General features: G+C 37.4%; 1 protein-coding gene across 1 annotated transcript in view; it reads left to right on the forward strand.

The window, feature by feature from the left end:
* The first annotated feature begins 24,084 nt into the window (after nucleotides 1-24,084).
* The window catches only part of LOC129668795 (arylacetamide deacetylase-like 2), a 54,615-nt gene continuing 53,574 nt past the window's right edge, over nucleotides 24,085-25,125 (forward strand). Inside the window, exon 1 of the mRNA XM_055596891.1 lies at nucleotides 24,085-24,222. Within this exon, the coding sequence (XP_055452866.1) occupies nucleotides 24,085-24,222 (138 nt within the window). The remainder of the gene's footprint in view (nucleotides 24,223-25,125) is intronic.

The following is a 25,125-nucleotide window of genomic DNA, read 5'->3' on the forward strand; positions in this document are numbered from 1 at the left end:
TTATGCATCCTACTAAAGGCCCTGCATTCTTGGATCTGGCCACAGATAAACCGCTTACACTGTCCCCAAAAGGTGAGTGTTACAAAATACTGGTGTTTATGATCCTTTACCTTCAAAGACAGTAGGAATAATCTTGGGAAGAAGTAGACTAATTTCTCAAGAATTTATTGTGCATCCAGGTATTAAAGACAGGAATTGTAAGGAAGCATTTAAAATCATGGCATGTGTGAAAAAAGGAGATGCAACATAATTTAGGGGATAGAATTTTTCAGCTGTTACTCTTTCCCTACATCAAGGGCAAAGCTGCTCCTGTAAAAAGAAGAGGGGAATTTGGGAGCACTGGAAGATGTGTGTTCTGGCAAGCAGTGATTAATTATCACAGACCCATATTAATATTGCAAGTCAATAGTGTTGAAATAGAAGGTTTGGTAGTATCCTTTCCCAAAAGTCTTGGAATCCAGATTAGCCACTTCAGAAGGTTTATACATAGTTTATAGTAATTGGTAAATTATCTCAAATAAGACAAAGTGTACAATGGATTAAATGTGAGGGATCAGAAAGGCATACAGGGAAGTCGAGACTCTATGTGGCTGACATACCCATAAATTTTTGGGCGTGTATCTTTTACAACAGTGGGGTACTCAAATTAAAATTTCTGCAAACCTAGAGACAGCCAGTGATGAAATTAGGGGTGAAATGATTGATGCTCTTGGGGAAGGTGTTGATAAGCGTAATCAAGAACAATAATAAAATGTGCCAGTTGTCCAAATACACAGGGATTGAGTTTTCAAATATATGAGTGGCCACTATTGAAATACCAACAGCTCTACCCCTAAAATTGATATCAAACAGACATGTGTGGCAAAAGCAATGGCTTATAACAAAAAATTGCAGGCACTTGAACAACTGGTACAAGAACAGCTGGAGGCTCAATGTATAGAAGAGTTTACCAGCCCATGAAAATTTCCTGTTTGTTGTAAAAAATAAATCTGGAAAATGGAGGATGATGGATTTAAGAACAGTGAATAGAATAATCCAACCAATAGGTCCTCTACAGCCTGGAATTCCTTTATCTTCTTTGTTACCTAGATAATGACCTATAATAATAAGTTACTTAAAAGATTGTTTTGTACAAATACAAAGGTATTGTTTTGTACAATACCTTTGCATGAACAGGATAGGGAAACTCTTGCTTTCTCTGTAACTACTCTGAACAACAGTGGTTCAATAAAGAGATACCACCATTTGAAGATATTTCCACAGGGAATATTAAATAGTCCGATTTTATTTCAATGTTTTGTATGACAACTGTTAAAAATAATTCATAAGCAATTTCTTCAGTCTATCATTTCTTATTACATGGATGATTTTTTTTTGGTTGATTCTGATGCAGATACCTTAGAGAAAATGTTTAAGGCAACACAAAAATTCTGCCATGCTGAGGTTAACAGGTTGTTCCAGAAAAAAAAAATACAAAGAAGAAATTTAATTATTTATTTGGGTTATAAAAATAAGTCAACAAAAATTTTGACCACAAAAAGTACAGATTCATAGGGACCAATTGCAAACTCTAAATGACTTTCAAAACTTAATGGCAGATATTAACTGCCTGAAGCCTACCATTGGATTTAGTACTTACAAGTTAAATAATTTGTTGTAAACATTACAAGGAGATTCCGATTTAAATGGTCTAACAGCTGAAGCTGAAAAAAAGCTAACTCTGGTAGAACAAAGACTGCAAGACACATATGAGGAACAAATTGATCCTAAACTTGATTGTATTTTGGTCATTTTGTTTCAACTCATTCTTCTAATGGGTTCATTATACAAAGTGAAGATAGTATTATGGAATGGAATTTTTAAAGCACATAAACAAAGTAAAAAAATTGAAAACATGCATAAAAAAGATTTCTGAATTAATTATAAAAGGTAGGCTAAGACTATGTCAATTGTCAGGAACAGACTTGGCCAAAATTTTAGTACCTCTTATTAATACTGAGATTATGTGATTGATAGTAAGCAATGAAGACTGGAAAAATCTTGCAGCAACTACTTAGGAGAAGTTAATAACAAATATCAGAAAAGCAAACATACATAGTTTATAAAAAGAACTAATTGGATTCTTCCAATAATTGTAAAGAGATCACCAATTCCTGGGAAGCAACATTCTATATTGATGCAAACAAGATGAAAATGGCAGGTTATAAGTCAGACAAAATAAGCAAGGTGATTAAAAGCCAATATACCTCAGTTCAAAATTCAGAATTGTATGCAATCCTTATGGTATTATTAAAATTTCCTGGATCTCTTAATGTAATTATTGACTATCAATATGCAGAAAGAGTTGATTTGCATAGAGAAACTGCTGAATTTATTCCTGATAACTCAGAATTAACTTTGCTATTTATGCAATGGCAACAGGCCATCAGAAGTGGAAAGTATCCATTACATAGTACTCATATTTGGTCTCATACAGTTTTGCCATATCCATTGACACAAGCAAATGAGGAATTTGACCATTACTAATAGGAAATGTGACAAGGCTTTGGCACATGTCTCTAGTACAATGAAACAGGATTTTTTTCATATTACAACATAAATCATATTACAGGTATACACACAATCCTACAGCAGTTATAGAAGCATCTAATTTCACTTTAACAGATAAGCTTAATAAACAGGAGTAATAAAGACCCTCCAGAGACAGATTATATAGTGTTTTTATTAACTTTAAAAATTTTAAATGCTATTGAGAAAGAAACAACAGCTGTGGAGAGACCCTGGATAGAAGAAAAAAACTGCTGAATCAAAACAGCTTGTATATTTTAAAGATGGAAACCAAGATATATGTTATGTTGGGGAAGATGTTTTGTCTTTGTATCCACAGGAGGAGAAAAGCTGATAGATTGATAAAGATTAGATTTGAACAGGAGAGCTCTTCTGACTAAGGAGACAGAAGAGACACCAGACAGCTTGGTCTGTCCAAACTAACTTATAAAGCTTAACAAATACTTTTCATTTGATCAGGCATGAATATATAAAAATTAAAAAAATAATATTTTGAATGATAATTTACCAAAGGCACACTTGTCTTACTGGCATGAAATGAAAAATGGGTTTTCCTAAACCACATATCTTAATTTATGATAGAATGTTAGATTGCAGAGTGCTGTATGGTCTATACCATCTTGGACATCAGCTTTTGAGTTTTCTATTTACGTAAAATAAGTATTTTTGTTGTTTGGTATTAAAAACACAGTTAAGAGATTTTAAATGTTTGAAGTAAATTCAAAGGGTCACTACAGCTTAAATTTGTTTTCTAAATCTCTAAGAGTTGGAATGATTGAAGCTAAAATTAAATATTTGAACAGAGTGGTAGTAGCCCATGCCTTTAATCACAGCTGAGACAGGTAGTTCTCTATAAATGAGCTGTTTTCTAAATTTCGTAGTTACAGTGAACAAGGTGCTGGAGGCACATGCCTTGAATCCCTCCACCTAGGGACAAAACGTAAATACAGATCTTAATTGGGATGTTTGTACTAGAGAAATCACATACCATATTTACAGATTATTATAAAAACCCTTTACAAGGTTACTGGAAAGACTAATTTCCAGTGGGGACAGGGACAAACAATAGCTTTTGCAACTGCTGGTAAGCTCATCTTTGTGCATGCAAATATGATCAGTAATGAACCAGATGATACCCTAGTTATTATTGATATCATAGTTATTAATGAATTGACAACTGGGGGCTCTTCATAAAACAACCCCCTCCTCACACGTCTACCAACATTTGTCTGCGGGCTTCTATTGCAAATGCATTCCAAATATGGAGAATAAATACTCTCTTTTAAGAAACAAATTTGTACATATTATGAGGCATGGAAAACCTCATACTCAGTTATTGCTAACCACAGTATGGTCATAAGGGCACTCCTTTCATGATGGATTGGATCCAGGCAAAAGCACAGCCCTTCGCAGGCTTAGTCATGGAAAGAAAGGTCTTACAGTGGACCCGGTACCTAGCTGAATTCTTTCCTGACCAGGATGAGGTATCAAAGGGGCCTGTACCTTCCTACATTGAGGACATAACTCAATTGCCTATAATCCCCATCTCTAAACCACTCACCCTCCCCCAAAAGAAGCACTTACTGAATTTTGAAAACCAATAAAATAGTCACAGCATTTGGCTAACTTATGGTTTGCTGATTGTTAATCACCCATGATGGAACCAAAACTAATGGAAAGGGGCAGCCTATAGACAGGGGGGATGGAATGGCCAATACAGAGAAAGGAACATCAAAATCAGTATAGCACTATTGGCTATAAGACAAACTTCTAGGAAAGCGAAAGGAAAATCTCTGTCTTCTCCAGTTCATGGAGGTGTGCAATGGTATGGCTTTATGGTCATCAAAACGAAAAACCACTAATTGGCAGATAAATAGCAAAGATATCTAGTCACAGGAGGCATGAATAGAAATGGCAAAACTTAGGAAAGCTTAGCAAAAATATCAAATTTTATGTAGCTCATAGAGTCAAGTCTGACAAAATGTCTGAAAATAATGAAATAGTGAACAAATTAGCATCATGTTTAAGACTAGAATATTAAAATTTCCAGGGAATAAATTCAGAATAAATCATTAAGAATGGTAGATCATACATTTGAAACCTGAAAGTTTACCCCTAATATTAAAAAAATAAGGGTACATAGAGAACCAAGACTCTTCTGATCCATAGTCAGAAGATTCTTGCTTTATCCATTGTGCCACTGGCCTAGTGCTAAGAAGAGGGCACCAGAGCTCATTATAGATGGTTATGAGCCACCATGTGGTTGCTAGGAATTGAACTCAGGACCTTTGAAAGAAGAACCAGTGCTCTTAAATTCTGAGCAGGAGGGGACAAGAGCTCCAAAAGGAGACCAACAAAGTAAAAAACAAAACAGAAAACAAACAAACAAACAAAAAAACTGAGCACTGGGGGCCCTGAAAAGAATGATATCCCAACCAAGGACAATGCATGGAGAGGACCGAAAACCCCTGCTCAGATGTAGCCCGTAGACTCAGTATCCAAGAGGGCTCCCTAGTAAGGAGAACAGGGACTTTCCCTGGCATGAACTCAGTGGCAGGCTCTCTGATCACCTTCCCCTGGGGGCTACAGCCTTGCTAGGCCACAGAGGAAAACAATGTAACCAGTCCTGTTGAGACCTGATAGGCTAGGGTCAAATAGAAGGGGAGGAGGACCTCCCCTATCATTGCACTAGGGGAGGGGCATAGGAGGAGAAGAGGGAGGAAGGGTGGGATTGGGAGGAGATGACGGAGGGGGTCACACCAAGATACAAATTGAATAAATTGTAATAAATGATAATAATAATAAAAAATATAAAAAGTAGAGAAGCAAATTAAACCAGGACAACCATAGAGAATAACTATTACAAAAAATATGTAGCCAGCCAGTGGGTCACTCCTTTCGGGAGGCACATACTTTCATTCCAACACTTGGGAGGCAGAGGCAGGCACATAAGAATTACATGGTTAAATTTAAGTTGACTTAGGTCTCCGGCTTGCAACAGTGAGGCCCCCACCCACAGTTTTTTTTTTTTTCTCTCCAGGTCTTCTATCCTCCAGACCCCTACTTCCCCCACCTCAGGTCTGGTCTCCACCCTTATTTCTCTTTATACCCCCTCTCCTACCTTGTTACTTTTCTTTAATCACTACCTCTGTCTTTTTAATTTCTCCTTCTGAGTAAGATTTAAGCATCTTCTCTCGGGTCTTTTGGGGTCTGTGCACTGTAGTATGTTTATCCTGTACTATATGTCTAAAAATCACTTATAAGTGAGTACATAAGATGTGTGTCTTTCTGAGTCTGTTTTACTCAGAATGAGCTTTTCTAGAAAGATATGAGGGGCACCCTAATGAGACTTCTAGTAGCAGTGGCAATGGAGACTGAAGAGCACATCTTATAATAAGACCTTATAACTCTTAGAGGATGAAGACTAGCAACCCACTCACAAAAACTTAGATCCAAAACTTACCCTGTCTACAAGACCTGCAGGCACATAGATAGAACCGATAGAGCAGAGATTAAGCCAATGTCCAACCAATGCCCGGCCCAACCTAAGACCCACCCCATGAAAGGCAGCCAACCCCTAACACTATTAATGATACTCTGCTATGCTTGCAGACAGGAGCCTATTAGAGTTGTCTTCTGAGATGTTCCACCTAGAAAAACTAAAAATAGATGCTAAGACTCACAGCCAAATATTAGGCTAAGCATAGGGAGATTAGTGGAAAAGTGGAGGAAAGGATAAAAGGACATGCAGGTGACAAGAGCTCCACAAGAAGACCAGCAGAGCCAACTAACCAGGGTCCAGAGGGGCTTGTGGAGTCTGTAGCACCAAGCAAGGACCATGCATGGACTGAATCGAGGTCCTCTACATATATGTATCCAATGGACAACTCAGGCTTCATGTGGGTCTACAAGTAAAGGTAATGGGATTGCCTCTGACATGGTACTTTTTGATCACTTCCCACTGATGGGACTGCCTTACCAGGCCACAGAAAAAGGGGACAAACTCAGTCCTCATGCAACTGAATGAACTTGGGTCAGTGGGTAAGAGGGCTCCCCTTTTTTGTGGAGTAGCACTGGGAGGAAAGAAGGGAGGTGATGGGTGTATGTAAATGTACAGTGAATAAATAAATAAATTAAAATCTGCTTGAAAATGGTTTGGCTGAAATTCAGAGTGAATAGCCATTGTGATTTAAAACTAAATATACTTAAACTTTGAATTTATATGTAAAGAGATGTAGATATATATATGTATGTATGTATACAAGGGATAGATATATTTATCCACACATACCAATGTATATTTAGTTTTAAAATTTCAAAATAACTTTTTTTTAAATTTAACTAATAGATAAATAAATAAATAGATCCAAAACCAAACCAAAATAAACAAACAACAAACAAAACATTTTGCCCTAGAAAATACATAACCTGCCAAAAAAGAAACCTCCTAGAATTAGGGTTGGGGCAGGGTTGTGTATTTTATTTTTCCAGGAGAATAAAAACATCCAACTAAGGAATTTGGAGAGTATAAGAAAAGTGAAACATCTGCATCACCAAGAGAATATCCTCCCCCCCGCAAAGAGTAACATGGCCAAGTGGTATCACCTACCTCTAGCTTGTCTCTGCTGTACTCTAAACACATAAGTGGCAAATGGTGTTTATGTGGTCCAATTCAATTGAAAATAAAAGCTGGCTTTGTGGTTGGAATGAGGCTGTCTCCTTCTTTAAACCCATGCATGCTTGTTAAAGGAAAATACAAAATCTCTGTCTCATATCAGAAAACCCACCTGGTATGGGACAGAGGAAAACAAAAAAGGGAACTATTTTATTGCCACTAATCTATAATCTTTGGTTTCTATTTGACTCTTCAAAACTTTTCTTTCATCATCATCATCGCCATCATCATCATCATCAATATTAATACAAATTAGTCACTTTGTAGCCTGGCCATAGCCCCCTCCCTCATCTCCTCCTGGTCCCACCCTCACTCCCTCTTTCCCACCTATGTCTGTTCCCTAGTTCACAAATAAGGGAAGTCCTCCTTTCCTACTATCTGACCCTAGGACTCCAGGTCTCATCAGTACTGTTTGGATCCTCTTTCTCTGTGGCCTTTCAAGGCCACCCTACTAGCGCTAGGCGATCAAAGAGCCGGCAACTGAGTTCATGCCAGTGTCCGCCCCTGCTTCCCTTACTAAAGAATCCCCATGGAGATTGAGCTGCCCATGGGCTACATCTGAGCAGGGGTGGGGGTGTAGGTCCTCTCCAAGCATGGTCCTCAATCTGGTGCTTACTCAGAAAATTAGTAATAGTGCTACCTCAAATCCAAATATACCATTCCTGGGTGTATTTCTGAAAGATGCTCAATCATACAACAAGAACATTTGCTCAATATGTTCATAGCAGCTTTAATCATAATAGCTTAGAATCTGGAAACAACCTAGATGTCCCTCAACCAAGGAATAGATGCAGAAATTGTGGTACACTTACACAATGGAATACTACTCAGATATTAAAAACAAGGAAATCATGAACATTTCAGGCAGATGGTGGGAACTAGAAAAGATCATCTTGAGTGAGGTAACTCAGAAACAGAAATACACACATGGTATATACTCACGCATAAGAGGCTATTAGACATATAATATAGGATAATCATACTAAGATCTATACTCCTAAAGAAGCTAACCAACAAGGAAGACCCTAGGTAAGAGGCTGTGAAAGATACCACAGAAGTCCTCTGAAAGACTCTACTGATCAAGGTATTAAAGCACAGGCTGAGACCCGGAAGGCAATGAGTAACTCTTTTATTCATTCTATTGTAAAGAACACCTGGTAAATTGCAGGTATTCACTGATTAGCCATTTCTAGGGATGATAGTAAAATATTAGTGGGTTTTCTCCAGGCTATTCCTTGGGTAGGGGACTTCATTGTCTCCTTTCTGGAATTGGTGACCTATGGCCTATTTCCTGGGACTTGTTGCTTTTGCAGTGGAGGTGGGTGTCAGGCCTGGTTCTTTAGTATGACTTTGAACCATGGGAACATACCTCTGACTGTGTTTATGTGGACACTTCCTTAAAGATGTGATTGAAGAGAGAAGGACTCTGGAGACTGACCACATCATCTTAAGGTCACAGTCCACAAAATGAAAGATAAACAAGACAAAGGGATCTGAAAACCAGTGGCTATCCACATTAAAATGCCCAATTCCCCTTCATGAAATTCTCTCAAGAAAAATAAGATATGCCACTTAAACTGCTTCTTTTCAGATCTTTGCCACAGGAACAAAAATAAAAACTGAGGTAATAGAGTGTATTAAGTTGTTAAACCCAAATTGTTTAGGTGTTTCCTCAGGTGGTTCTGTAGCCAAAGGGTAAAAGGTGGCTCCTCCTACACAAAAGTGAACACCTACACAAAACACAGAGCCCAGTGTGGTTACCTCACTCTAGAAAAATGTAGAGTGTCTTTTCAAACACAGATGTAGGTCAGTCAGCCTAAGAGGAAGACAAACCTTATAAGCCACGTGTAGGAGTTTGGTTTTAATTACACTGTTCCGCCTTGCCTGAAGTCTCTATTGTTTCTTCCTTTCTCACACTTTACTTTCAGGGTCATCTTGGTGAATGATTATTTGGTCACCCACTGATAAAGCTGTTTGAGAGTAGCCATGTGACTGCCTTTTTATGTGATTAGACTGACAAGGAAAACATTTTAGGAGGGCATTTACACACTCATAGAGGAGTTAAGTACAATGAATTATGCATTGAAAACACTAATAAGGAGGGTAACGATTATTTTGCCGTTCCTTAATTTAAAAAATGAAAACCCACAATTCAGAAAGCTGCAAGAACAATAGAATCCCGACACTCATCAGAATGGCAGGGTGTTTTCTAAATTAGAGATGAAGTCAGTTCTATGACACACTTTAGATACTGGCTAGAAGGTGAGTATTTTTTCTGCATCAGTTAGAGAATTTCAAAACACCAAACAGCGTAATGCAAAGGCAAAGTGTTTATTGTCAAGAATTACAAATTCTTTGAGTAGAGCAGTGGCACAGGTCTTTGTATTTGTTAGATGGTTGTGTCCAGCAGAGACATTATAATCCTGTTATTGGACGAGTCCATTTAAACTATCCAAATATAAACTCGGTCTAGTGACATCTGCCTTTAATTCATCCCCTTGGGAGCCAGAGGCAGGCTGATCTTTGAGCTAGGGAGACCACCAATTTTGAGTGGGGTTCAGCATTTATTTGTATTTAGGGTTTCTCACACAATAATATCTATCTTTTCTTTTCCTAATTGTGCAATTATATTTTCTTTGTGCCTCTTCTGTAGTATGTATCTGGTCTCTGACTATCTACATGCAGAGAAATGACTGAAATACTGATGGATTGAGGTATGCAAGCATATTCTCCTCTTTTTTTGTGGAAAAATGAGCTGCATTCCAGAGAAAGAGAAATTAATGCAGGGGACAAAAAGCCATAATAAAAAGGAAATTTACTGCCTAATATTAGGGTTAGGAAGAGCTGTAAAAACATCTCAAGTTGGGATTTATATTCTTTCCTCTCCTACCCTAAGGTCCCAGATGATTATCCTTTTGGGTGTTCCCTGCAACTACTGAAGGAGGCCTGCAGTGATCTCTCTAGCCTAATTTGTCAAGAGATCTCAAAATAAGAGCCTTTGGTTGAAACTTTGGTCAGAATAAAGACTATCCAAAGCACCCAAAATGTTCAGAGAGTTTTCTTTTTCAGAACCATTATTTCTATAATGATACTGTTGTCTGTTGAACACAAATTTTATAAGAGGGTTAAGGAATTAGAGACAGGATAATGAGTATGGGTCTCAATAGAACAGAAATCATGTGATAAAAAATACCACGATCTAGGTTCAGAGAAATAGGATTAGAGAAAGTAAATGCAATGGCTAGATGCTTAGTCATAGGATGAGACAAGCATAAAGGTATATATATATGAGAAATGGCACTTACTGGACAATAGTTTTAGACTATAGAACAGTTTGTAGGAATATATAAGTCCAGTTTTTTCAATTAGGTTGTTTTCTCAGAGGTCATAGGACTCCCATGGTTATCATAGGATTCCAATCCTGCCATTTATATTTGAAAAGTGGGGCCAATTTTTTCTTCCCCTTTCTCCAAAATTATCCCTGAGTCTTGAGAGAAAAAAAAAAGTATAATGTATATGTTCTGTTTAGGGCTGAGTATTAAAATAAATCTTATTATCTACATCTTGGCCAGCTATAGTTAGTGGTAATCACTGTCTGCTGCAAGGACAAACTTATTTGATGAGGAGTGACAGATGCATTATTCTGGGGTATAATGAAAAGACGTTAGGAGTTTATCTAAAAATGTGTCCAGTTAGCACCATAATATTAATACTGTTATGCTCAGTTTATGAGACCCTCAAAAGACCACCAGGAATGACTCCATTGAAAAATACATGAGGGTTTATTGGATACAAGCTTAAGCCCAGGTCACAAAACTTCCTGTGAAAGCAAGAGAGAAATAGGCAGGGCAGTCTAGGGGAACTAGGTTTTTAGAGGGAAAAAGCAGGAACTACATGCCTTGGCATTACATGATTGGATAAGGGAAACTGACTTTTGAAATGATTGGTTTACTTTAGGCACCAAGACCATAGAGGGTTCTGGCTTGGCGGTCTAGGCTGGTCTCCTAGTAACTGTATCTCTAGTGGGCAGGTAAAGAATGCAGTTAAGCTAGTTCTTCCCTGCAGGTGGCTGGGCATGTCTCCACTTGGCTGGCCTTTGTTCAAGCTTGTGCTTTAAACTTTAAACCAATACTCACTAATGTTTTATTCTTGGTCTCTTAATATGTTCCGCATTAAGATTATGACACATCTATCCATAGAGTCTTCACATGACATTAGTACCAGATATGAGTTTCATGTTGTGGATCAGAATTTAAATCAGATCAGAAAGTGCTTGGATACTCTATTGATGTTCATGCTATTCTTGTACCAGTGGGCAACTCTTACTAGGGCAGATGTTATTGTAGTTCACAATAGTGGGTTCAAAGCTGAGTAAGACTTATAATTACTTTTATTCTTCAGTAGCTTGCACAACACATTCTAGCACTTTAAAAAATAGGTGGTAGAGAGTCTAGCTTCAATGTAAAAAAAAGCTTAATATCTCTGTACTCTGTGGCTCAAGTCTATTGTTGTCTTTAATGATAGTATCTTTCCATCAGGTTTTTGAGGATGATACAGAGTAATGGCAATAATGTGTTTTGGAATCTGTGGTGGTCTGAATAAAAATGGCCTTATAGGCACACAGGGAATCACAGTATTAAGAGGTGTGATCTGGTTGAAGAAAGTATTTCAATGGGGGTGGGCTTTGAGGATTCAGATGCTCAAGGCAGGCACATTGTCACTCTCTTTTTCTACTATCAGCCAATCCAGAGGTGGAACTCTCAGCTACATTCCCAGCACCATGTTTGCCTTCATATAACCATGCTTCCTTTCAGGACGATAGCAGACTAAACTTCAGAACTGTAAGCCAACTCCATTTAAATGTTTTCCTTTATGAGAGTGGCCATGGTCATAGTGTCTCTTCACTGCAATAGAAACCCTAACTAAAACCAAACTTAGTACTAGGAGTGGGGGGTGAGCCTGCAAAGAGTTGTGATAGAGTGCATGTTAATGTGCCAGAGGTGAATAGACAGCCATTAAAGTGTCCAAATACAAAATTTAAATTTTTTTAAATTTTTTATTAATTACACTTTATTCATTTTGTATTCCCCCATAAGCCCCTCCCTCCTCCCCTCCCGATCCCACCCTCCCTCCCCTTTCTGCATACATGCCACTCCCCAAGTGCACTGATAGGGGAGGTTCTCCTCTTCTTTCTGATCTTAGTCTATCAGTTCTCATCAAAAGTGGCTGCATTGTCCTCTACTGTGGCCTGATAAGGCTGCTCCCCCCTCAGGGGGAAGTGATCAACGAGCAGGCCAATCAGATTATGTCAGAGGCAGTCCCTCTTCCCATTGCTATGTAACCCACTTGGACACTGAACTGCCATGGGCTACATCTGTGCAGGGGTTCCAGGTCATCTCCACGAATAGTCCTTGGTTGGAGTATGAGTCTCTGGGAAGTTCCCTATGTTCAAATTATCTTGTTCTGTTGCTCTCCTAGTGGAGTTCCCATCCCCTCCAGCTCTTACTATTTCCCACTTCTTACATAAAATTCCATTCACTCTGCCCATCAGTTGGCCATCAGGCTCAGCATCCTCTTTGCCTTTCAGGATGGGGATTGAACATTTTAGTTAGGGTCCTCTCTTTTGCTTAGTTTGTTTAGATGTACAGATTTTAGTGGGTTTATTCTATATTGTATGTTTATATGAGTGAATATATACCATGTGTGTCTTTTTGCTTCTGGGACAACTCACTCAGGATGATCCTTTCCAGGTCCCACCATTTACCTGCAAATTTCATGATTTCCTTATTTTTCATTGCTGAGTAATACTCCATTGTATAGATGTACCACAGTTTCTGCATCCATTCTTCAGTTGAGGGGCATCTGGGTTGTTTCCAGCTTCTGGCTATTACAAATAAAGCTGCTACAAACATGGTTGAGCAAATGTCCTTTTTGAATACTTGTGCCTCTTTTGGGTATATGCCTAGGAGTGGTATGGCTGGATCTTGAGGTAGCGCTATTCCTAGTTGTCTGAGAAAGCCCCAGATTGATTTCCAGAGTGGTTGTACCAGTTTACATTCCCACCAGCAGTGGAAAAGGGTTCCCCTTTCTCCACAACCTCTCCAGCATGTGTTGTCCCTTGAGTTTTTCATCTTGGCCATTCTGATGGGTGTAAGGTGAAATCTCAGGGTTGTTTTGATTTGCATTTCCCTAATGGCTAATGAGGTTGAGCATTTCTTTAAGTGCTTCTCTGCCATTCGATATTCCTCTACAGAGAATTCTCTCTTTAGCTCTGTTCCCCATTTTTTAAGTGGATTACTTGGTTTATTGCTTTTCAGCTTGTTTAGTTCTTTATATATATTGGATATGAGTCCTCTGTCAGATAAAGGGTTGGTGATGATTCCTTCCCAATCTGTAGGCAGTCGCTTTGTTTTGATGACAGTGTCCTTTGCTTTAAAGAAGCTTTTCAATTTCATGAGGTCCCATTTATTGATTGTTGCTCTTAGAGCCTGTGCTGTTGGTGTTCTTCTGTTCAGGAAGTTTTCTCCTGTACCAATGAGTTCTAGGGTCTTCCCCACTTTTTTTTCTAGCCGATTTAATGTGTCTGGTTTTATGTTGAGGTCTTTGATCCACTTGGACTTCAGTTTTGTGCAGGGTGATAAGTATGGATCTATGGAAGAAGTCAAATCATCACTATTTGCAGATGATATGATAGTATATATGAGTGACCCCAAAAACTCTACCAGGGAACTCCTACAGCTGATAAACACCTTCAGCAAAGTGGCCTGATACAAAATTAACTAAAAAAAAATCAGTAGCACTCCTGTATACAAAAGACAAAAGGGCTGAGAAAGAAATTAGAGAAACAACACCATTCACAATAGCCACAAATGACATAAAGTACCTTGGTGTAACCCTAACCAAGCAAGTCAAAGACTTGTATGAAAAAAATTTCAAGTCTCTGAAGAAAGAATTAGAGGAAGATATGAGAAGATGGAAAGATCTCCCATGCTCATGGCTTGGCAGGATTAACATAGTAAAAATGGCCATCTTACCAAAAGCAATCTACAGATTTAATGCAATTCCCATCAAATTGCCAACACAATTCTTTACAGACCTGGAGAGAAAAATTCTCAACTTCGTATGGAATAACAAGAAACCGAGAATTGCTAAAACAATCCTCTACAATAAAAGATCTTCTGGAGGTATCTCCATCACTGATCTCAAGCTGTACTATAGAGCAACAGTTATAAAAACTGCATGGTACTGGCGTAGAAACAGAATGGTGGATCAATGGAATCGAACAGAAGACCCAGAAATAAACCCACACACTTACGGACACCTGATTTTTGACAAAGATGCCAAAACCATACAATGGAAAAAAGATAGCATCTTCAACAAATGGTGCTGGTCCAACTGGATGTCTACATGTAAAATTTAACTTTTAAATGCATAAAAAACACTGTTAGATTTGCTTGTGAGTTCAGCTGTGACTCATTGAAAAGAATGTTTGACTACCTGAGAGTTTGTTTGAGATTCAAAAAGAGAAACATTAAATATCTCTGGAAGGTGGATTTTAAGCTTTCTGTACCTAATTATGAAAAACAAATAATCTGCTCAATTATTGCTTTTGTTTTGACTGGTGGTGCTGTCTACATGTTGAGTTTTAGGGCTTGAATCGTACTTCCATCATATAGTCAGTTATGCTAAGGTCTAGGGACATCCTAAGTTCTGAAGGCCTGTTACACTCAAGAGTTTAGTTGTAGCTATGCATGGTCTTATCTGATAGTTTGGTGGTGTCCAAGCATCAAAGGAAAACAATGGATGCTTTTTAAGGCCTCATTCCAGTTTGGTTCATTCATTACTCTCCTTAGGAATTTAGAATGTTCAAGTAGGTTACCTGGATGAACCCTTTACACCCCTTGATTGGCACTAGGATGTTACAGGTTAGTAGATGGGTTATTTTTATTTACCTTTAAAGAATCAGTAGACAGGAAACAGCATAGTAATAAGTAAAAATGTTTACTGCCAGGTGTTTCAGATTTCCTGGGTAGAGAAGGTGCACCTAGGGCATGGGAAACCATTATCTATAAAGGTTTTTTTTTTTTTTTTTTTTTTACTGTATTTTAGGGTGTCTCATTGGCGGATTTTCTGCTCTCCCGTTTTTCCCATGTGTTCTTTCTATGGTGAGGACTGTATATCTGTTGCTATTCACAAGCATGGAAATAACTAAAATGTTGACTGACTGAAGTGAGACTGGGTTCCCTAAAGTCCTCTTTTCCTGTAGTATAACAGTCACAGAGAGACTACTCTATGTGAAGAAAAACAAGCTACTTTTAGAAAGATAGAAATTTATTGCCATTGACAAAACAGACAAACATCCACTAAAACTTACTGCCTCTTGCTGGAAGCAGACAGTAATTATGAAAGGACTTTATGTTTCCCTTTCTCCCATCCTAAGTGTCCATCACCTCATTCTGAAGTACCCATAATCGAACTGAGGGACGAAGATAATATCAGTGATGAGTAATGAAATGAAATGAGTAACGTTGGTTAGAGACTACAGTTGTCTTTCTTACCAATTTCTGCCCCATTTTTTTCTCATCTCTATGAGTCTAGAATATGTCAGCACTCTTCCTCCCTCTTCCATTGATGGCAATACTTACATGAGACAAAAATCACATGTAATTCTCTTCTTACCTTTTTTTTTTTAGAAGCTAATTGACTTCAGGAATGATGTTAGCTAACATTAATTGCACCTGTGTAAGGGGTCACACAAGCTAGTATGTGTTGATTATGGAAATTACACACATCTCATCCCTTTCAGATGAGCAGATAATGAAGCTTCAGTGCTTCATATCCTATCATTGAAGCAGTGGTGACTAGTGATGGCTTTATTTTATTGTTGACTGTACCATGAACCGACAGAAAACTGCAGCCCACCTGTCAAGATTTGGATGCTCATTCATCATTTATTATAAGTTGTCCTTAAAGTTTGAAGACCAGAGGACATTACTGAAAAAAATGGGGGAGTGATTATATTAGCTGAATTTTAGGACTTACTTGATAGAAGCTTGATGTAACCCGGAGCTTTCTTATCTGGAGAGATTCTGAATAGTAATATCAGAACAAGAGTCATACTGTCTCTGATCCTAAAATGAATTAATGTCACATTCTGATGTGATATGATCTATCATTTAATGACCTTTTTTTCAGACATACACTATGTTTTTTTGTTCCTTTGAGATTTTTTTTGACTAGAATTATTTATTTCACCCTTGTTTTATTATGGTATTTATCAATAATAAGTCTTAGACTTACGGCTTATATAATTGTCTTTTGATATATGTGCATATTATGGACTGGTTAATTCAAAATGATAAACATTTAAAATCCACCTTCTATAATATTCATGTCTACAAGTAAAGTCAGCATTGTTTAACCACTTGGCTCTTGAAATTTTTTCTGAAATGCTGCCAAAGTTTTCTGTGCATTGAAGACTGCTCTCACCACACCCATCATTCCAACCTCCACTTATCAACATATTACACTCTGTTATGAGGTCAGGTTTTATTGTTTGTTAGTTTTGTTTTTGGATAGGTTTTATAGCTAAGGGCATGAAAGTTTTTGCATTCTAGTCAAATGTTCTATCGCAAAGTTAAATGCAATGTGTTATCTGTCTGAAATTTTCTTGACATAATGTTCTCCATGTTAAAATTATGTCATATGTCATATTATTTTATTTATTCATCCAAAATGGCCACTTACATTGAATCCATGTACGGATAGAGCTTTAAACTACATTTTTCTTATACTTTATTTACATTCCCAGAAACTATAATTTTATATTAGGTAGTAACTAATTCTATTTCTAGTTATTTTTTGACATTTAAACCAGTTTTTATAAAGGTTATATTCATTTTTGATTCCCACAAAAGAGAGTGGAGTTTTCTTTTTCTTCAAACTATCACAAACATTTTAGTTTTTAATTATTTTCATATACATAGAGTGAAATTCTATTGTTTTACTTTCATCCTTAATTCAACTTGTTCCTGGCAGTATTCAACATTTTTCTTCCCAATTCCCATTGTACTTTCATGTCCTCTATGAAAAATATTCTACTCATGTCCTTTGTCCATTTTACGACAAATCATTTCTTTTCCCTAAGGTAATCCCCTTATATATATTAGGCATTAATCTCATCTTATATAGGCTCATTTTAAATTGATTATTAACTTTACAAACTGGTGGAACAGAAAAGTAATCCCTAAAACTAATCCATAAGTGATCTGCTATTTGCAGACAGGTAACAAGGGGCAACAGAGGCCTGAAAGTAATTATACATGAGTTCCCCAGAACTAAGGAAATGCTGGAAAGGATCAAGAAATTACTTTACATGTTTACTTTCCTTGTAGTCAAAGCACTACAAGTGTTCTTGTTTCCAGGGCAAAGAGGAGATGGTACATTAAGACACTGAAGTATAGGTGGGAAATTGGGATGTCCCACCTACTTTTACATTTTCATCACTGTGATTTTCAGTTAGGAGATGAAGTGTATAAGACTGTCATTGACTTCATCTGAATGAAACATCTTTGACCTAGAACGAGCATGAATTTTATTGGGCTAGTGGTAACTCCTGTTACCTGTTGATCAAATCTGCCTGAGGCAGTGACCTAACCCAAGATCCTAGATATTCATGTGAGCAGTTGCCAAAGAGAAGATACTTTAAATTCACTGAAAGGCCAATGCACCTGTTTGTAGATCACCTCTTTCTGACTTTTGACAATATCTCCTAGTTATCCAGATGTGTAAAGAGGTTTAAACAATAACATATCACTTTTGGTTGCTGGAACAGTCTAGAAAAAAACTTTTCTAGAGAAAACCTGAGAACATAGAAGAATGTTTCATATCTACCAAAGCAGTGAAAGTGATAAAAATAATGTCACAGAGAGTGGTGGGTTTCTCAACATTTTTCATGTGCACTAATTATGGTAGCAAAAATCTGAGAAAAGTTATAAACTCAAACCTGACAGTGCTATGGTGGATTGTTCTAATTGCCACAGTGATGGGATCTGGGATCACTTAGGAGATAAGCCTCCACAAGCTGTGGTCTTAGACTGTATAGAAAGGATAAAGTGAGCTGAGCAAAACATAAATGCCTCATATATCTCTGTTTCCTGATAATGGAGATGATGTAAATAGCTTCTTCAACCCCCTGTTGCCTTTATTTATCTGCTATAACAGACTATAAACTTCAAACAAAACCATCCTCCCATAGGTTGTTTCTCATAAGAAATTTTACCAGAAAAACTGATAAAGAAATATTAAGATGGATGTTTAGTAATCTTTGTATATAGCGTCACTCTACTGACCCAATAGTTGAACTCATCCCTTAGGGCAATTTTCAAATATTCCATGATCACACAATGAAAGGAGGAACCTACCATCCATCAGTTTTCCAATCTATGCATATATTACCTGAATTTTCCTGAACATTCCAGAGGGGAAGCTGTAGCTCCTTTCCAATTTATTTTTCAATGGCAAGATCACAACTTGAGTGCTATTAGCCATTAATTATGTCAATATAAAACCAGACACACTAAACTTGTTAGAAGAAAAAGTGGGGAAGAGCCTTCAACTCATTGGTACAGGAGACAACACCAACAGCACAGGCTCTAAGAGCAACAATCAATAAATGGGACCTCATGAAACTGAAAAGCTTCTGTAAAGCAAAGGACACTGTCGTCAAAATAAAACAACTGCCTACTTATTGGGAAACGCTCTTCACCAACCTTATATCTGACAGAGGGCTAATATCCAGTATATATAAAGAACTCAAGAAGTTAAACAGCAACAAATCAAGAAATCCAATTAAAATGGGGTACAGCGCTAAACAGAATTCTCAATAGAGGAATATCAAATGGCAGAGAAACACGTAAAGAAATGCTCAACCTCATTAGCCATCAGGGAAATGCAAATCAAAACGACCCAGAGATTTCACCTTACACCCATCAGAATGACTAAGATGAATAACTCAAATGACAACACATGCTGGAGAGGATGCGGAGGAAGCGGAACCCTCCTCCACTGCTGGTGGGAATGTAAACTTGTACAACCACTCTGGAAATAAATCTAGTGCTTTCTCAGCCATTAAGTGGTATTAGCTGAATTTTCAATCAGTTGCATTAGCTCATTGTTTCTCATATGATATTTAATTTTCACTTTATCCTATGTGATGTGTTCCATCCTCCTGGATATTCCAAAGCTCAGGTTGTCTTGTGCATCAGAAATGCTGATGAAATTCACACCAGCAGGGTGAGAGAGTATGGATGGTAAAAGAAAAAAACCTCTCAAATGGCAATTCTAACATTTTTAAGTTCATTTTTGGTAACTTAACAAGAGAAGAGACTAAGAAACATGCCATTTTCACAATTTCTAATTTAGTATTCTTGTAGATGCAGCCACTTACTAGATTAGTCCCCTTTTTCTTTCATAGCTATTCTCTACCTAACAAAAGAAGTTAGGTTGAGCAGTTTTAGTAACCTAATCAGTCTTTCTGTTCATGTTGCAAGGCTATTGTTCCTAGTCAGTACACAATGCTTTAGTTGGTTGAAAACTTTCTGCTCTTGTTATGACATCACAGTTTCTATCTTAACATCAGAGCAATGGATTGCTTTCTATGCATAGTTGCCTCAGGTAACTCACATGTTAAAGAACTATATGCAGAGATGTTAGTGTATCTACATCCAATTTTCTGTGATCAAAGATCTCATTCAGCACATCAATTTGTGTGCCTAGAATTACATTAGACCTACAAATACTGAAAGTATTTGACATCATGACTTAAACATAAATAGATTTCCAAAACCTGCTGATGTCAAGGGTATCTTCTCAAGACAGAAACTTTGTCAGTTACCTTTCTAAAGGGGCTAAACACATGTTTGGATGAGGTATGTGCTGTCTTCAGGGCCTGTGAAAACCTACCAGACTTTGCTCTCCATTTTATTTATGCATTTCATTAAGTGTAAAATATAATTTTTTAAATATATGGGTTATTTCTATCACTTTGTGGTCAATGCTCTAAGCATTCAACCTGTGGTTTTTATTCCACTTACACACAAAAAAGATTAACCACACTTCATTTTAACCAAATTATGGTTTTATGGTAAAGTAGGTCCCAGGAAGTCTTTCATTAACAAATCCTTAGACCTAATCCTCCAGTCTTGTCCTAGTGTTGCAAAAGAACACCAGCTGATGCCTTCCCTACCCACTGCCCACACCTTTGTTGATTCCCACAGATCATCCCTCCTAAACTTTTTGTTGCTTTGTTCCAGGCCCCAACTCTAGCAACACCACTTGCTAAATCACTGGCCATGCCTGTCAGAAAACTAGGTAAGTTTTCCACAGACACCCAAACCACACAAAGGCCAAAAGAAGAAAGTAGTATAGACCAATTTCCCTGAGACATAGATGAAAAAAAATACTTAATAAAATACTTGTAAACCAAATCCAAAAACACATGAAAAAAGAGCATCCGCCAAGTAGACTAGGCTTCCTCTAAGAGATGAAGAACTAGTTCAGCAAATGAAAATAAATGAATGTAATCCACCATATATATATACATACATACATATGTATACATACATATACATATATACATATATGTATATATTTATATATAAACGTGATCATCTCATTAGATGCAGAGAAGGTCTCTGACAAGATCCAACACCCCTTTATGATAAAGTCCTGGAGAGATTAGAGATATTAGGGACTCCTGAGTGTGTGAATGGGTACAACTTTGATCCTTGCACCTTTGCTTGGACACTTTTTCTTCTGTTGGTTTGCCTTGTGCAACTTGTCGAGGTAATGGTTTTTATTTTATCTTTTTATATTTTATTTTGTTATAATTTGTTATCTCTTAGAAGCCTTCTCTTTTCTAATGAGAGATGGACAGAAAGTGGATATAGATGGAAGGGTAGGTAAGGAGGAACTGGTAAAAGTAGAGAAAGAGAAAGCCATAATTAGGATATAATGTATGAGAAAAGAGTCTATTTTTAATAAAGGAAAAAAATAAAATTAAGGGGAGTGTATCTGGGGCTACTGGTGACTACATCCCTCTGACTTTAGACAAACATCCCAGACATAGAGGAAAGGACTAATGGCAATGTTAGAGGTTGGAGATCTGACCACGTGGCAAATTTTGCTTGGTATTGTATGGAGCTGTCTGCCTTCTGATAGCCTAGTGCCCACTTCACTTTGTTTATTAAATGAATGGCAAAGGAAACAGCATGAAAATTCCTCTCATTGATCAAAGATTTACATCAACGTTTGGGATGTCTTCTCAAAACCCCTACTGAAAAATCAGAGCCCTTCAGCTTTGCCTTGGCCTTAAAGTGCTCAAATGCACATGAACATCACTCTGGTATTGCTAGTAGCAATGGTTTTTACCTTCCAGAGACTGATGGGAAGCAAAAACCAAGTGCCATTGGTTAGGCGAACTTTGGATGCTATACTGGGTCTCATGGTTTTCTATGGCTGTAGAACTAAGGCATCAAAGAGTATTTCCTATTTATCTCTCCTCCTATCCTTTCTCCCCTTCCTTCCTTCCTTCCTTCCTTCCTTCCTTCCTTCCTTCCTTCCTTCCTTCCTTCCTTCTTCCTCCCCTCTTTCTCTCCCTCTCCTTCCTGTCATGTCTCCCTCCTGCTCATCCTCCCCCATCTCCCTCTGTCCCTTCCTCACTCTCTACTTCTTTAATATTTGGGAAAAGATCTAGTTCCACAGTAAGACTGACCAGGAGCTTGCTTTGTGGCCAGGTTCACTTTGAATTCATGATTCTTCCCAATGACCTCCCTCTTGCTGGAACTTCAACTATGCCCCATCATATATGGTTTAAGTTTATTTTTAGGTTTCTTTTTTATTTTTTCTTCCAAATATTTCTCCTTTAAAGTCTTGTATTTGACCCTCTCTACGTCAACAGGTAATTGAGAGATTTTCACCTGGCCTCCAGTTTTCCCCTCTCAGGCCTGTCTTTTGTGTCTAAGAGGGAAAACCTTTTCAGTTTAATGGATCACATGATTGGTTAGGCTAACCAACCTAGTCACCTTGTCTGAAGGTCCCTTGTCTAAAAACTTCATTCCATCTATAGAATTTCCCCAGAGTGCTAAGATTATTGTTTGACTGACCAAGTCAGATAACATGTGTCTTCCCAGTGACTGGCAATCTTGAGGGTCACCTCATATTCTACTTACTACAAGGTCTGCACGTTTTTTTGTGAGCAGTTGTGAGTCTGTTGTGAACTCCTCTGTATTTATACTGTTTGCAGGTCACCAAGATAGTGGAGTGTGGGCTTGTGTCTTCTGTTGGTCTAGTCCTAACTCATCCTTAATCTCTTCTAGCCCAGCTCCTCTTCACTTTTTCTCTCTTGTGCTTGTGAGAGACAACCAGCCTTACATAAGATCAATGAGCAAAAGTGTCTCTTAGGTTTTGTTATCTTCTACATTTATTTTTTTTTTCTCTCAGGTTCTGTTGAGATTAATTTTATTGCCAAGCCATTCATGCCTGCATGTTTATGTTTTACTAAAGCAATGGAACAAAATAATTTTATAGTTTCTTCAATTCTTTCCTATTAAGAAAAATGTGATTCAGATTCCAGACAGTTAATTGTTTTTCTTTCTTATTGATTATAAACTCTGCTTTTGGAAACTATGAGGAGAAACAGAGCTTATCTGACTAGATGGGAGGGAGGATAAGGTTCTCTGAGTTCCATGTGAGTCCTGTGCTGTTCAGAGGAGAGAGGACAGAAATATACGCAAGGGTCACAGTATTTTAAATACTGTGTTGGTGTTTCCAGAGTGCACAGGCAGGGTTTTCCCACTCTAGTGGTTTTCGGCCTCCTTAACGTTCTTCCATCCACGATCCACATGGCTGTAGTTCCTCACATTGGAGATTGACTTTTTGCTTGATATTCTAATATTCAGATAGTTATCAAAGCAGGGTTGGGTTAAGATTACAACATGAGACAGATAAGCATGCCAGGAACACCTTCTGCACACCAGTTAGTGAGGAGGGTGGGAGAGCCCTTATCTGCAGAAAGTACTTTATGGCAGAGCTGGTAGAATATAGAAAAGAGAGAGAGAGAATTTTCACCAACAACCAGATAAATGCCAAGTTACACTCAATTTTAAAAATATTCTGTCTAATCTGAATATATGCTATAACAAGATGCAACAAGTATGTGTTTAATCAATATGTAGGTTTTCCATAATTACATAACTAACTATATAAATATATGAATTTTAAGTTTAATATATGGTATGTGGCAAGCAAATTTAAGCATTAGATGAATTGCCTCACAATTTGGAAAAGAATAGTAATTTCATTTCTAATTGCCTTTAAATCTCACTGACAGAGTAGATTGTAATTTTCTAAATGATCTGTGCTATGGGCCTTAAAGTTGATTAAATATTCCCTAATATTCTGTCTTGCTTTTAAAGTGTTGTAACTACTGTTTTCAAAATGGCAATAGAATAAAGGGATTTCTTGTTTCTTTTTTGGTGTGCTCTAATTAGGGCCATAAATGCTCATGCTCTTCTGATGTAAACTGGTGAAAGAGGAACACTGTTCCTCACTCTTCTCCTAAGGTTTTTGTCATTGCTGTGCTTTTTAATAAACATTTTGTAGTAAATTATGTTTCATAAAGTTGCCCAACCAGTTTCAACCGTGGCTTGAACTTGGAACTGAATGTCAAGACATTGTTGCTAAAACCATTGCTTTACTTCCTACCTTTGTCCTATTGCTCCACAGTTTATATATGGGATGCTGTTTACTGTCACCACATACGCTTGTGGAAAAGATTTATCATGTGGTACAAAACTCTTTGCTTTGGATTTTTTGGTATTCTATTTGCTTATTGTATTTATTTACCTCTTCCAGAAAATGTTGAAGAACCTTGGAAAGTGAGACTCATCGATGTTGTTATAAAAATGGCTTCACTTGTGGTAATGTATCTTCTAATGGGGAATTGGGATGCCATGTCATAAATATATTTGGAACTTATTTTATTTCAAATGATTAAAATGGATTTAATACTTTATGATATGTAAACCAGATAATCTTGATATTTATTTGGTCACTAACATGCTTGACTGATCTCCAGCAGAGGTATATGCAGTCTTTGCCAAAACACTAAACGTTTTGAAAAATCAATATTAGGATCAAAGAAATAGTATTGTCTAAAAAGAATATTTGGGAATTGTTAAGAAGCCTGGATATTTTTGATGCTTTTGGTATCTAGACTCATAGATTCTCTGGAATCTTTTTAAAAAATATTTTATTATTATTATTATTAATTACACTTTATTCATTTTGTATCCCCCCATAAGCTCCTCCCTCCTCCCCTCCCGATCCCACCCTTCCTCCCCTTTGTGCATGCATGCTCCTCCCCAAGTCCACTGATAGGGGAGGCCCTCCTCTCCTTCTTTCTGATCTTAGACTATCAGTTCTCATCAGAAGTGGCTGCATTGTCATCTTCTGTGGCCACAGAAGATTCTTGGAATCTTACAGATGATGTTCATCTAGTTAAAAAATTTGGTGAATACTAATTACTTATTGTTCTAGTTATTTTCTCTTTTAAGTAATTCTCAAACTTTTTATTCACAGTAGTTTTGTATATTCTTTGTGTTACTGAGACCTCAAAGTAAACTTTGATTTGGGTACATTTGTCAATATTAACCATGTGGTCAGCTTTCCCAGTAATGATGATGTTCTCATTATGTTAACACAATGAAGACTGTTAAAATTAGATGAAATACGTTTTAATAACATGCCAAAGTGACAGTGGCATTTATTCTATCTTCTCAGATTTCTTTTCTACATTTATCTGTGGAAGATAGTTGACTCTC

The sequence above is a fragment of the Psammomys obesus genome, unplaced genomic scaffold (genome assembly GCF_907164565.1).
Source record: "Psammomys obesus unplaced genomic scaffold, mPsaObe1.curated_primary_1811, whole genome shotgun sequence".
Classification (NCBI taxonomy): Eukaryota; Metazoa; Chordata; class Mammalia; order Rodentia; family Muridae; genus Psammomys; species Psammomys obesus.